Raw genomic sequence first — 14691 nt, 5'->3', positions numbered from 1 at the left:
ACCTTCTGCCAAACTTGATTGAAATAATTTCAAAAACAAATGATCAACATATTAAAATTTCTAAAACACTTTTCTTTTCTTCTCTTCAGGTAAATAAGTAAATTTGAGCATATGTATATCAAAAAGACAGTGATATAATAAGTCCAACATCTAACAACTCAATAATTTCCATGTCTTTAGAAATAGATTCTATTTTTTAAAAAAACAGAAAAACAAATCTAATTCTAAACTATTTATCAAATCGATCAATCAAATATACCTCATGTCTTTCAACAAATCTTCATCTTCAACCTCTTCTTCTAATGAACTAATGATATTGTATCTATGGTTTTCAAAATCCTCAAGTCGAACAAAAATTGATAAGATATTATTATAATCATTTTGAAGACTTGATTTTTAATTATAAAGTCGATTCAAGTGTTCAATACAAAAAACTCTATTATGATGATCAACACAAGAATCCAAAACCCATATATGAATCCAAAACAAAATCAAGTATCAGCCTTAATTTTTCCTTAATTTCATTCTCTGATCAAGAAACCACTTACACATTCTTTTAAAAAAGTTGATCAAAAATGAATAAAACTAACTTCATCAACGTCCATAACTTCTACCATTCCTTTCCTCAAGTTCTCCATTCCCACGTCTATCATATCCATTTTTCGATCTAGACCTAAAGCGATGACGATCATCCACATCCTCATCTTCTTCCTCTTCTTCTTCTTGTTCTTCATCTTCTTCATACTTTCTTGAAGTTTTATACTTTCTTTCATGTTCTAATTCGATTTCATCATGATCATACATTTCTTCTTCTTTACGTTTCATCTTCAAGATCTCTTTATTTTCATTTTCTTCCTCACTTTCACTTCTTCTGTCATTTCTTCTTCTTCTACCATTACTACTTGTATATTCTTTTTCTTCTCTGTCTCGATCAAGACCTCTTGATCGATCAGATTCTCTAATAACACAAACAAACAAACAAAATCATCAGTTTATATTTCTTTGATTACATAATCAGAAGATCAATAGCCAACATACCTAATTTGTGAATCTCTCGTATCATTTCGTCGATAATCTGAATCCCTAACTTTTCTAGTATGATACCCATCATTCTCTTCATCCGTTTTTGATTTAGGTTCATAATGTTCATAACGTTGAGGACGAGATGATGAATATGAAGTAGGTTTAGATCGACGACTAGGTGAAGAAGCACGATGATGATGATGATGATGTCGAGTTCTTGTCTCATCACTTTGATAGGTTTTTGCAGATGATGGCATAGGTGGATACAAGTCAGGTACTTTGGATATCGGTTTCATCCTCACTTCTGTCTTGTGTCCATTAGAAGGGATTTCTATCGGTTGAGTAGGTAAAGGTAGGGTAGTGATTGATGAAGAGACCAGAGTCGATTCCGGAATTTGCTTAAGGCTAGTAGGGACTTGACCTTTTTCAGCTGAATGCGCGGGGAATTGCTGATATATCGGCGTTGGAGGTAAAGTCAACAGATTCAATGAAGTTACATTGATGGTCTTGGCAAGTTGAGCGTTACTCAAAGTCGAAAGAAAATCAATATCCACCAAATCATCTTCTCCAGTATTATAACCTGTTTGATAACAAAGATTGATGATACCATGTTCACTACCACCATCAAAGACATGACGATCTAATCGATTTTGAGCTTCATCCTTTTGATATTTTTGACAAGTTAAAACACACTTTATCAAAACAGAAACTAATTCGATTTCTTTCTTCATAAACATACTTGTTATCTCATCAGATAAAACGTCAGTAGCCAATGGAGATGGATGATAATCGTCTCGAGTTGATTGTAAGTATTTTGCAAACCAAGTAGCTTCACTATTTGTTGAAGTTTGCTTCTTGCGAGAAAGAAGTAAATTAGCTTCATCTGGATACTCTAAACCAAACTTGAGTGCTCGCCATAAATTGATACATGAATTTCCAAAAGAATTGGGTGGTAACTGTTTGAAGTAATCCGAGCAGATGAGCCAACAACTATACAAGAGTGTGACGGGTGTGATGTATTTCGATTGATCCTCATCCGCAGGCTTAGGATCAGAGTCTGTACTTTGTGGTGAAGTGGACTCGATAATCGATTGAATGATGGCCAAGGTCTTTTTGATCAGAAATTTCGGAAATGAACCTGATGATACATGAATCAGATCAAAGGTATAGATAAGTTTACTGAACAACCATATTTTGATCTGATTGGTTCGTCCGTCCTTCAAAGGTTCGGTTCCAAAGAATAAATCTGATCCTAAGATGAGATGTGGATGTTCCAAAAAGTAAATCGCAAGCTCGTTAACCAGGTTTTTGAAATCGATGGCAGACTTTTTGACTACTTGACGCTTGAGAGCATTCTTGTCGGTTTCCGTAAGGGGAGCCTTGCCCAGATCTGGTAGCAGTGGAAGACATCGTGTCAAGAAATCCAACACGATGGGGGAATATTCACTAAGCTTGACTGAAACTTTGATCACGCTATTGAGCACCATGGCAAGATTAGATTGTTCAATTTCAAGTCTGGGGTTCGAGTGAGTCTCATTAGGAAATTGATTCATGTAACCGAGGGTTAGACTGGATTCGTCTGGTGTTGAGCTCCATGTTAAAGATCGCAGAAGTGAGATCAAATTCGTCCTGAACCTTTTCTCGTATACCCAATCAACAGCGAAATCAGGACATTGGATGGGATGCAGCAATCGGTCCATTTGGATCGAATCAGCCAAGATCATATTGATGAGCATCGCTTTTTCGCTCAAAACTCGAATAAATTGGATTGGTGGCTTGTTCTTCAACAACATAAACTCAATATAACACAAGCGTCGAACCGCTTCGAACAGAGTTGAAAAGATCGACAATCGGGTCAAGTTAAAGAGTTGATGTCTTTTTTTAAGTGACTCGAGCCGTTTCCAGGTGATCTCAACGAGTTCGAGGATCACATCGCAAAACGATGAATCAGGCTGATCAGAATTAGTAGCAAGCCGGCGAACATCATTGAATTGGTCGCATAGCAGTTTACCAAAAATATTGCTGGTGTCATTCACACTCGGCCTAAGGTTTGAAAGAGCACCTAAAACATTCATGCGGACTTCGACTTCCCATAAATCAGCAAATCGAACGGTGGCCGGATTGGGTAACAAGGTTACAGGATCTTCGATTGACATAAGTATATTGGCCCGTAACTGAAGCTTGTTACCTGGTGCCATAGGCTTGGCCGAAGTAGACAGATGATTCATAAGAGCTTGCCCAACCATTTTGGCATTGGGAGACAAGATGATGTCAGCATCAGAAAGCACGACAGCAGAATACCAGTCAAAGATATGACGTGGTTCGTCCAGAGGGATTGGTTTTCGTAAGATTGAATGATTCAATTGGATGATTCGAGCCGAGAGTTGTTCGCAACTAACTAGTCGACACAATAATCGTTTGCTCAACATGATGACTGACAAACCCTCCAATTTCTTCATTGCTAACTTGATGTCAGCTTTTGAGTGGGATTCCGACGAGACATCTGCACTGGTCAGTCCCTCTCCTTCTTCGGAGGTGGTACTTAAAACAACCGAAAGTAAAGCGCCAAGTGATGTGTAGCCCGTGATCAGTCTTGCGATTGCCAACAAGCAAGGTCGTGGACCAAAATCGGATTGATGGTTGCTGATCGACTGCCAATTACGCGTGGACAATAACATCATCATTGTGTGAGTTTTTCTTTGTTCAGATTCTTCACTGGCGTTTAGACGAGCAGGTATGAATTCATTCAGCGTAGCTATCCATTGGGATAAAGCCTCACTGTTCTTAACGAAGTAGGGGACAAGATGAGGTAGTCCGATCTCCGAATTGGTAAATAAATTGGTGAAGAATTGAACCACACATTCAACAAGCATTGATTTTCCTTTTTGTTCCCACGCAAGCTGAGGGGGTGATTTGAATTGTATCCTGAGAAGCGTCAACAAGCTACCTAAAAAGTCTTCGGCTTCAAGGTATTTGAGCAATGCCTTGTAAGTTGTAGAGGTCGAATGTAACGGAGGCGTTGAGATTGACGGCTGATCGGGAGAGCTGACATCTTGAGGCGCCATGGAAAACGGAACAAAAGAGCTTTGACACATGTAACCTATCAAACGTTGAAATAGGTGAATCAACTTCATTAGTTCAAATTCCGAAAGGGTAGATGATGGGCGTGCTCCATTCGTCCGATCTTCAGCGTTGTCGATGGCTATACCATCAAGGTCGTCGTCTAAACCAGCGCCGGCTTGATTTGAACCGTGATTGAGTCGCTTGATGAATTTACTTATTTCAAGGATAGTCAAGTATGCCTTGAAGCGGATGAGAAGGTGATCCTGTCCAGAAAGCCACTTGAAGGAGTCGGCGAGAGCAAACTTCCCCATGACGTGAGATGATAAAAGTGTTGCTTCCTCTGAACAGATGGTCAGCATATTGACTGCTGCATCGCGTGCTGGGGTCAGGTTTGAATCTGAAGTGGAACTCTTGAGGATCGTAATCGCATACTGAATCACATTTGAAGCCTAGAAGGCGGTTCAAAAACAACATTTTCAGTCAAAGATACTAGTGGATGTGAGGAATGTAAAGATATGAGCAAGCAAATGACATACAGATACAATATGTATAGCTGTTGGTGATATCTTGACGAGTTGCGCGACAATATCCAAAGAGTATGTCATATCGCTTGAAAAGTTCTGAGAGGTGATGAGATGAAACAATATTTGTCATTTATTGCTGAGCTTTGAAGGTTGACGTTATCTCATTATGATTTCTTTTGAATCAATAGCCAGAAATGTATGTATGATATATTGACTAAAGAAAATAAAATATGTAATCCTTGGGTCGAGAGAAAAGAGAGCGATTCGCATGACAGCTTACGTCGCGTGATATGATTAGATCAGATAAAGCCACAAGTCCTTCGAGAAATCTTCGAATGGCATCTGAATTGGACGAAATTGAATGGTTCTCTTGATCGAAACATGAACGTGCCAATTGAGCCAGGTCTTTCGCGAATTTTGTACCGTCTTGGGCTTGGCCTACCGATAAAAGTTGTTGTGAAGATATTCTCGACGCTGTAGGGCTCGGTAGGTATAGACTCTGTACACAAGACTGCAAAGACGTAACCAAATCTAAATGGGATGTAGAAGCTTTCTGTTTTAGGGTAGAAGTAATACTAAGGAACTCTTTTGCTAAAAGTAAAGAACTGTCCAGTGTCGGGTCGCGTTCTTTTTTCTCTCTGTCGAGTAAAGTGGATTGATTGGTAGGTGATTTTCCTTCGTGGATTCCATTAGATGAGGAAGACTCGGGGGTTTGACCGTGTATAGCCAAGGTTATCGAATCAAATTTGCCTTGAAAGGTTATCATGTGAGCTAGCATACCCTGATCCATTTCAAGATTCCACTTGGGTGCTTCAGCACCTTCCTCGAGGTCAACGTCTACATCAAATGACCGTGAATTTTTCGAACTTGATGATGTTCCAACGTAATGAACGGTAAGCTGTAGGCTAAAGACATTAGGACTTGTTTCACCATATCGTTGATCGTTGTCAATTTGAGGAAAAACTCGAGTTCGATTTGGAATCACTTGAAATGTAGCAAGTTGTGTGGGTTGTTTGAACTTGACAACCGTTTCATTGAGATCTGTAGAAGCTTCTCCATTTCTTTTTTGTTTGTCGTTCAAAGAATATGCTGAGGTTCCATTTAATGTACCATAGAAAACTAAGTCTTGATGAGTTGAATGGATGTGAACCATTATTTGAATGGGTCAAGACTCAAGAAGCGTTCAAAGTCAAATGTGACCTTTCAACAGTTTTCTTCGAGACTCACTTCAAGAATTTGAATACTCAAAACGTCTATAAGCATATCTTACTAGCAGAATACTCAACTCTCGCTAGAAGCATAGTCAACCAAACTGTACACGTTGTGGGTGTGAAATTTGAAAAAGTACAAACGATCAACTTCAAGGAGTCTTTTGAGTCTTTTGCTCGAGCTCAGCTATATTTCCGCGCGATTTTGTCCTGCTCCGTCATCCTTCTTCATCATTTGCTACTGGATTGAGAGCTAAAGTTTTCATGCCTGACTTCTTGTTCTCAAAGTATATCTAGGAAAACACCTTGAAATTTCGTAAATTTTAAATCTCAAAACTACACACTTGTCTGCCAGGTGAACTTCAAGATTCAGGAAAAAGGGTCAACTTGATTTTTTCTTTGAACTCAATCTGATTAAAAAAGGAATCAGTGCACAACCAGAGTTATGAAAAATCATTTACATTCATCTGTTTCAAGAAATGAGAAAAAAAGTGCCCATAATAAGATAACAATAGTGATTTCATTCATTTGGGGTTATCAACTCTAGCAGTAAATAGATGATCTCATTTCTCATGAATTTATTAGAAATAAATGCCACAAGGTATCAATTATGTTGATCAAATGAGTGGACAAATCAACAAAATGACAAGATGTGAGGATGAGAAGCTGAAAAAATGGAAGAAAGAAAAAAACATGAAAAAGCAAGCCGTTTCAAAAGAGGTTATGTGTCTTCTCAACATCCAATCTCTCCCTCAAATCTTCAAGTTAAAGAAAATCTTTTGCAGTCTCTTGATCGTCAAGACTGATCGCAGTTATATCATGCCTCTCACTTTCAGGAAGACATGAATTATATTTTTGATGTAATCGATTTGCTAAATGAGAAAGCTCTGGAGTACCCGAGTAACGGTGAAAAATTGTTGAATAATAACCACTGATGACGTTTGGTAATGGTTTTGTCATAGGACTTGTGTATTTTAAAGTGAAGGTGTGCACACTTGCTAAACATTGTCGTATGTAAAGCGCTTTCTCTTCTGTCAAGGTTGGATATCCATCACGAGTCATTGCTAGATGGATCCTATTTGTCATCTTATCAGCAATCTTGTCCAGAACATCCTCATCATGATTCACAGACAGTGGCTCAGGAACTCTTCTAAGGCTTGTCTTTGGCGACCCTTTTTGGCTTGCTTCTGAAGACAATTTTTGGCTTGCTTCTTTAAACATGTCTTTGACCGACCTTTCGAGCAAAGAAGAATTGTATGACCATTTTCTATAGTCTTTTGTTGCTTTTGCTTTGTTATCTTCTCGCTGATATAGTTTATGTTTCAAGGATCGCAAGAACATCCATAAATTGTGTGCTGGATTTGTGAAGTTTTCATTCTGTTCTAGATGCTCTTTCATTGTTTTCCGGACGATATCTTTCGTACCCTTCTTCAGTTCAGAGGTGATCGTGAACATAGGATGAAAGGCATCTGAATTCTGAGCCTTTATGAGTGATAATATTTTGCTGCTCGCCATAGGTTCTAACGCATGGATCATTGTGGCGAATTGATTTGGTGTCGTGTCCTCGCTTGCTTCTGTAAGTTTTTTTAAATTTGAGAGTTGTCCTTTTTCACTTTTTTCCTCTTGATCCGCAATGTACTTGGTGAAGGCTTTAGCATTGACTGAAACAGGTAAGCAAAACCAAATTTTGAGATCCAGTTCAAATCAAGAAAAATCTTTCTCTTTACTGTGGATTGATTGAGGACTCACATTCTTCTACATATTTTTTGACTACTTCTTCACCCCTTGGATCTTTGGATTAAAATCATACAGGTAAGATTTTATACATTAGAACTGCTATCATTACCGTAAACAAATATGGGACATGTTTACCTTTCTCTAACAATTCTGAACCTGAAGGCCAGTTGACTTTGCAAAAGGTTCAATGTCAATGTAACGAAGAGAGAGCAACATAAGAAGATCATGGAGAGCCCTTTGTAAGAAAATGAGGTGTTCACGCTCGACGCTGTGAACCTAGGACAGAAACGAGTGCTAAACTCGACAAACCTTTAAAAAGGTTTAACAAAACTATCAGCCCGTGTTGACAAGACACGCTGAGGCAACTAAAACGGACGAGTGCTAAACTCGACAAACCTGGAAGGGAACAGGGAGGATTATGAAACTGAAGTTTAGAATCTTTTTCCTTGATGAGGGAAAATGAGAAGCTACAGCAACATACAACACACCTTTAAAAAGGTTTAACAAAACTATCAGCCCGTGTTGACAAGACACGCTGAGGCAACTAAAACGGACGAGTGCTAAACTCGACAAACCTGGAAGGGAACAGGGAGGATTATGAAACTGAACTAAATGAGAGAGAATTTTGAAGTGAAAGAGATGATAGAGATGATAAAGGAAAACAAATAATCATAGTAAGGTGGTTCAGTAGAATTCTTAGTATTTTGATAAAAGAAAAAGTTTAATTGATAACTCACGTTTAGAATCTTTTTCCTTGATGAGGGAAAAAGTTCTAAATGTGAAGAGAGGCAAGATTATAAGAGAAAATGTCACAAAGATAATTTTGGGATTTAAACATCATGTCCACATCCTTATTCAGTTTAACTCAACTACAATCCCAATCCGGCGAGACCCTCTATATCTTCCTCATCACACCTAGTTCATAAATCCCATTTTGTCAAGACATTCTAACATTTCTTCCACCTAACCTTGTACCTTGACACTGATTGAATATGTTTCAATTTGAATCCTCCTTGCTACACTCCTTTCTGTCAACGCTACACACAGTCAATACTTTTGACTCCATAACCGTCATTGGTTTTGACCCAATCATGATTTACTCCAACACCCTTACATAGTGCTGTTGCTTCTGACGAGCCATCAGGCGAGTTGGAAGATAATTTGTCTGCCGCCTGACCCCCTGAGGCTGAAATAAGTTCGGGAGAAAAGATCGATTAAATATGGTTTCAAAGGCGAAAGAGATGGAAAATTGCAAACCTTTGTGTGGGCTCTGCAGTCTTTTCAAATCAGGTGATGGAGGGGCTTCTCTCAATAGAGGTCCGAATTTCACCAAACGCTTCTTTTTGTCACGGCGGAAACGAGTCATCAGATCCGCTACAAAACTGAATCTCATGCATGAACCCTGATTGCTACTCGTTAATCTGTTTAAACTTGGGTGTGTCTCCATGCCCGGCCACGATTCTGTGCTCTGATGATTGGGTTCAACACGACAGAACTGTCTACTGGGATCTATTGAAGTGGAAAATTATTTAGCTTCAAAATGCAATTGCCTTACCAAGTCTCTTTGGCTGTATTAAAGCGGTCGAGCAACTCACCGGGATGGGCTCCATGGTAAGATCACTTAAAATGGTTATTACCTGTGAGAATCAGGTAATGAGCTTTAATGAAAGCTGCACACTGATCGAAATAGGGAGAGAACAATACCTGTGAGAATCAGGTAATGAGCTTTAATGAAAGCTGCACACTGATCGAAATAGGGAGAGAACAATCTGATGAAAGAAGATTGTACGCGACAAAATGTTTAAGTTCGATAAAGAGAAAGGGCGAATGAAAAGAAGCACAAATCATCTTTTATATCGAAGTAAACAGGATGTGACGTCATGTCTATCTAACCTATGATCAATGTAATGATGTCATAAAAGAAAAGAATCACAGCGAAATGTAAATAAGCCATTAAGATCACATTACGATCTCAATTCCCCCCCGTCTTTGTGACATCATGTAAGCCTAACAAAGAGCAAAACTTTCGATGTTTGATTGGTGTTAGCGCTTTCGTGAATATATCAGCAATCATCTCTTCTGTTGAAACGTAATCTACTTCTAATTGTTTATCAGCAACTAATTCACGTAACCAGTGATATTTGACATCGACATGTTTTGTCCTAGATTTAAACTGTTCATTTTTAGTCAACGCAATCGCTCCTTGATTGTCTAAATTTAACACCAGAGCACTCTTTTGTTGAACTTCTAAGTTATGCAATAAATGAGAAAACCACACTAAATCTTGTCCACCCTCGTAAGCAGATCTGTACTCAGCTTCAGTTGTTGAAGTTGCTACATTTTCTTGTTTTTTACTCTTCCAATTAACCGTGCTGTTTCCTAGCATTGTACAATAACCACCAGTTGACCTTCTTGTGTATGGACAAGATGCGAAATCAGCATCAGCAAAACCTCTTAACTCTAATCCTTTTCCTCCTAAAACAATTCCAACAGTCTTCGTCCCCTTCAAATACCGTAGAACTCGTTTGAATGCCTGCCAATGTAAGATTGATGGTTTGTTGAGGTGTTGTGATAATTGCAAAACTACAAAAGAAATATCGGGCCGTGTCGCATTGTTCAAATACATCAATTTACCCACACCATGTCTATAATTTTCGTCTAATACTCTAAACTCCTCCATCTCTTCTTCTGAACCTGGCACCAAATAGCTCCCTGGTATCATTGGACACCCCACCGATTTACAATCAGTCATGTTGTATTCTTCTAATAAATTCTGAATGTACTGTGATTGAGTTAAAGTGATAGTACGCTCTTCTCTGTTTCTTGTTACTTTCATTCCAAGAATATATTTGTAATCTACATCTTCATCCATTTGAAATTTCTCAGTTATCAATCGTCGAAAGCGTTGAAAGTCGTCAGTTGCGATTGTCAAGTCGTCCACATGAACGTGCACAATGCATTTCCACGCTGGATCATTCGAAATAAACAAACTAGGATCTGATGAAGATGGCATGAGAGAAATTGAGTGAAAGAATGCTCGTAGACAGTCGTACCAAACTTTAGGTGCTTGTTTCAGGCCATAAAGTGCTTGCTTCAACTTCAAAACTGATGATATCGTAGCTCCTTTAATTGTTAAGCCTTTCGGAATACGCATGTAAATCGTCTCTTCAGGTGTTCCATTCAAAAACGCCGCAACTGCATCCATCTGAAATAAATCAAGGTCGTAAGCTGCTGCCATAGCATTGACTGTTCTAAGAGTGGCTATTCTTCCCGTAGGAGCAAATGTCTCATTATAATCTTCTCCATACTCTTGAGAAAACCCTTGCGCACATAAGCGTGCTTTGAACTTGATTAATTCACCATCACCCCCCATTTTCTTCTTAAATACCCAGGTTGTTCCTATAGCATTCTTTCCTGATGGCAACTCACACACTTCCCACACTTTCCTTCTTTCCATGTTCTCCAATTCGTTGTCAATTGCTTTCTTCCAGTCGAAATGATTATCTGATTTAAGTGCTTGAAGATATGTCTTTGGATCAATGCTCACTCCTGCTACAGCAGTAGTTTGCATCGCACGCATAGTCAGATGATAGCCAGGCGTAAAAGCATTTCGAAGAATTACATTTGATTGAATTAACTTCTGATCATTCTCATACTTCTTAACTTCAAACTTGAGAGCCTTAGCACACCGTTTCCTGGAAGCACGAGCACGTCGTCGTTGAGCTAGATTCGCACGATGCCGCTTAGTGCCAGGGACTAAGATGTTTGACTCATCCACAACACTTGAGATGTCGTTCGGTGCCATGATGGCTAGAGGTTGCCAATCCCAACCAGGACGTTTTTGAGGCACAATGGGCGCTATTGGTGAAACACGTGGTTGAGCTTGTTGCTGTTGTTGCCAAACAACTAATTGACCTGGTGGTGTTGAAGGCGGTGTGCTGAGATCCATTGGAACAATTGGAGGAACCGGTATGTCAGGCACTAACTCAATATCCATTGGAGCTGCAGGTCGAAGTTGATTGGCTGGAAGTTGATTGATAGGTCTAGGAATGTCAACTGGCACTAACTGACCAGGTGATGAAGGCGGTATGAGTGGATCAGCCGGCACAAATGATGAAGAATCTTCTGAACTAGAGGAAGGAGTCGTAAAAGAATCAAGAATATCTTCCACAAACTCTCCAAACACTTCATCATTTGAATTTCTAATTCCAGGAAAAGAATTTACGTCAAAGGTAACGTCATGTGAATAAATTGTTTTACCATTCTCAAGACGAATCCTATAGTTCTTCATTCCAAGCTGATAACCTAACAAAACACCTTTGTATGATGTATCATCAAATTTCTTGCGGAACTTTTTCGGAATCAGAACGTATGCTCGACATCCAAAAGGTTTCAGGCGACTCATGTCAAATGTTCGACCAAACCATAAATCATAAGGTGTTTGATTTCCGATTTTAGCCATTGGAGTGATGTTCTCTAGAAAAACGGCAGTTGAAACCGCTTCTCCCCAGAAAGAAATTGGCAAACGAGATTGTTTTAATAACGTTCTGGCTTTCTCACTAGTTGTTCTGTTGCCTCGTTCAGACACAGGATTCTGTTCGGGAGTATAAGGAGCACTAATGTACGAAGTCGTTCCGTTCTCAGAAAGTGTTTTCAAGAAGACTTTTGACATGTACTCTCCTCCACCATCATTTACTAAACTGACAATCTTTCGATTATGAAATGTCTCCACTTCAGCTTTAAACTTCATAAAACACGCAAAAGTTTCATCTTTTGATTTCATAATGTAAACGTATTTATAATTAGTAAAAGCATCAGTAAGTTTAAAATAATAATGACCTCCTCCTTCAGATACAGATGCGATCTTTCCACTAAGATCACTATGAATGATTTCTAAAGGAAAAGATGGTTTTGGAAATGATTTTGAATAAGGTAAACGATGCCCCTTTGATAAGGCACACTCCTCACAAAACCACTCCTCCGGCGCTTTGACTCCATACATCACTTTCAAGCGCACTGGATTGGTGTGACCGGACTGTCTATGTAAAACAGTATAATCAGATGAAGTAACATTGTTGCAGATTTTGAGCGAAGACGTACCGAAGACGACGCTAAGTTCGATGACTCGATTTCTGATTTGACCAGTGAATCCACCAGTTCCTTCTTTCGTCATCAAGATAACTCCATGTTCATGAAATAGATCGTAACCATCTTCCAATAAACATCCCATACTTATCAAAGAATTCCCAAGTGTAGGAACATGAAAAGCTGGCAGAGAAATTTCTTCACCGAAAGATTTAGCAACAATATCACCTTTTCCAGCAATATGAATAGATTTTCCATCCGCTAAGGATACTTCTGAGTCAATAGATTGATAAGTTTTAAAAAGATTCTTATCGGCTACCATATGATCTGAGCATGCACTGTCTAATAATACAGCTTCTGCCGGTGAAGTCGAAAGACATGAAAGTGCCGAAGTCTCAACAACATCGTCAAGATACGACTTTTGCAAGATAGCCGTAGTTGCTCGAGATTTGGAGTTTTGAGGACGTGGATTTGGTCAAGGTTTCAGATGTGGAAATGCTACCCAACACTTATCAGGAATATGATTGGTCACAGCAGGATTATGTCGTCCATTCGAGCATCGTGGATACGGATAGGTTCGAGAAGGAACAGCAGCAGCAGTAGTCATCAAAGCTACTGAGTTGTCATCTCAATGACGTTTGTTGAAATCCACAAGATGAGAATCAAGCATTTTTAGAACCTGCTTGTAAGTAAGCTTGGTTTCTTCTGATCGTTTGGCGGTAATGAGAGCAACGATTGTCTCCATTGAATCTGGGAGTTTGAACAGAATACCTTCACATAACATCGGTTCAAGAATCGGATTGGTAGTAGGACAACCACAAGCATCCATGAGAGAAATGCTTTTTCGAACATCCTTGATATATTGATCAAGGGTACCGAAAGGAATTCGAAAGAAATTTCGAAATGCTCGACCTTGACTGTCAGCAGAAGTCGATTGAAATTTCTCCTTCAAATGTTTCCATATACCAACAGGATCTGAAAGAAGACCTTCTGTTTCGATTTGAATGTGATAAGGTTCTGAGAGATAACTGTACATTATACCGGCTGCCTTGTTCTGTCGAGTCACGTAGGCTTCAAAATTGATTTTTCCATCAACATCGTTAGATGGAGGAACAGGAACGTGAGTAGGAATCAAGAATTCTTGTAGACCATGAGACATCAAGTAACCAGTAACATCTCCTTTCCATTTGGTGTAGTTGTCATCGTTGAGTTTGACGATGTGAATCTTCGAATCGGAAGGCATGATGATGAATGTATGCGTCGGTTTTTGACTCTGTTGACCGTTTTCGATCAAATCAAGATTTGACGTGTGCGTTTTAAACTGTACAATTGCGTTTAAAAATATGAATATGATGATGGTGGTAGCTAATCGCAAGAGCGCTGGGCTCATAACCACTTAAAATGGTTATTACCTGTGAGAATCAGGTAATGAGCTTTAATGAAAGCTGCACACTGATTGAAATAGGGAGAGAACAATTAATCTTCTTAAATCCGGATTCACCCCCCCAATTCACGGATTCCTGCGCCCTTCGGCAGCAATCGAGTAATTGGAGTATGAAACACCGGATCTATCCGCTTCTCACTTGAGGCCCACTTTCGTGAATAGCCGTGACTAGCGTTGGATGATGCTGATTCCAAACCTCATCGACGCCCTCTACTTATACCCGTTTGCTATCGCTTCCGCCTCACGCACCGTATGCCTACGGCCTGCTTTTACTCTCATCCTTTCCTTATTGGTTGATCTCCTCCTCCCGAAATCCGATCTGCTTTTTGACTTTGCTTATCTAACCATCTACTTTTCTCCAATGCACCTCACGCGATCACTACACTTCCATTTGATTGATTCGATAGCAATAAGCTCCGATCACGAAGTGCTCCACAACCTGTCACTTTTCTGCCATGGCTCTGTCCGTTTATTGTCCGGAACCCATCTTTATAAGCGTGGCATCGCTCTCTTTTCCCATCTGTCTTGCTTTCTGTGTGTTTTTCGAAATGCTCTCCTTCCTCGCTCACATCGGCGGTATATCTCCCCTCCCTTTGTTACAAATGAA

General features: G+C 39.4%; 2 protein-coding genes across 2 annotated transcripts; both read right to left on the bottom strand.

Annotated features, from left to right (window-relative positions):
* Window positions 1-594: 594 nt before the first annotated feature.
* On the bottom strand, window positions 595-5763 carry MELLADRAFT_90981 (uncharacterized protein; the record flags this gene model as incomplete). Its single annotated transcript, XM_007405025.1, has 4 exons — window positions 595-958; window positions 1039-4535; window positions 4623-4706; window positions 4891-5763. 4 exons carry the CDS (start codon window positions 5761-5763, stop codon window positions 595-597), a joined length of 4818 nt encoding a protein of 1605 aa, XP_007405087.1.
* An 820-nt stretch (window positions 5764-6583) lies between these two features.
* On the bottom strand, window positions 6584-13883 carry MELLADRAFT_102424 (uncharacterized protein; the record flags this gene model as incomplete). The annotated part of the gene is made up of 7 exons (XM_007405024.1): window positions 6584-7479; window positions 7568-7609; window positions 8670-8741; window positions 8957-9064; window positions 11132-11617; window positions 13412-13493; window positions 13737-13883. The coding sequence occupies 7 exons, from the start codon at window positions 13881-13883 to the stop codon at window positions 6584-6586; spliced, it is 1833 nt and encodes a 610-aa protein (XP_007405086.1).
* Window positions 13884-14691: the final 808 nt, after the last annotated feature.

This window comes from Melampsora larici-populina (genome assembly GCF_000204055.1).
Source record: "Melampsora larici-populina 98AG31 unplaced genomic scaffold MELLAscaffold_3, whole genome shotgun sequence".
NCBI classification, from domain to species: Eukaryota; Fungi; Basidiomycota; class Pucciniomycetes; order Pucciniales; family Melampsoraceae; genus Melampsora; species Melampsora laricis-populina.
This window is presented reverse-complemented; position numbering and strand designations above follow the sequence as displayed.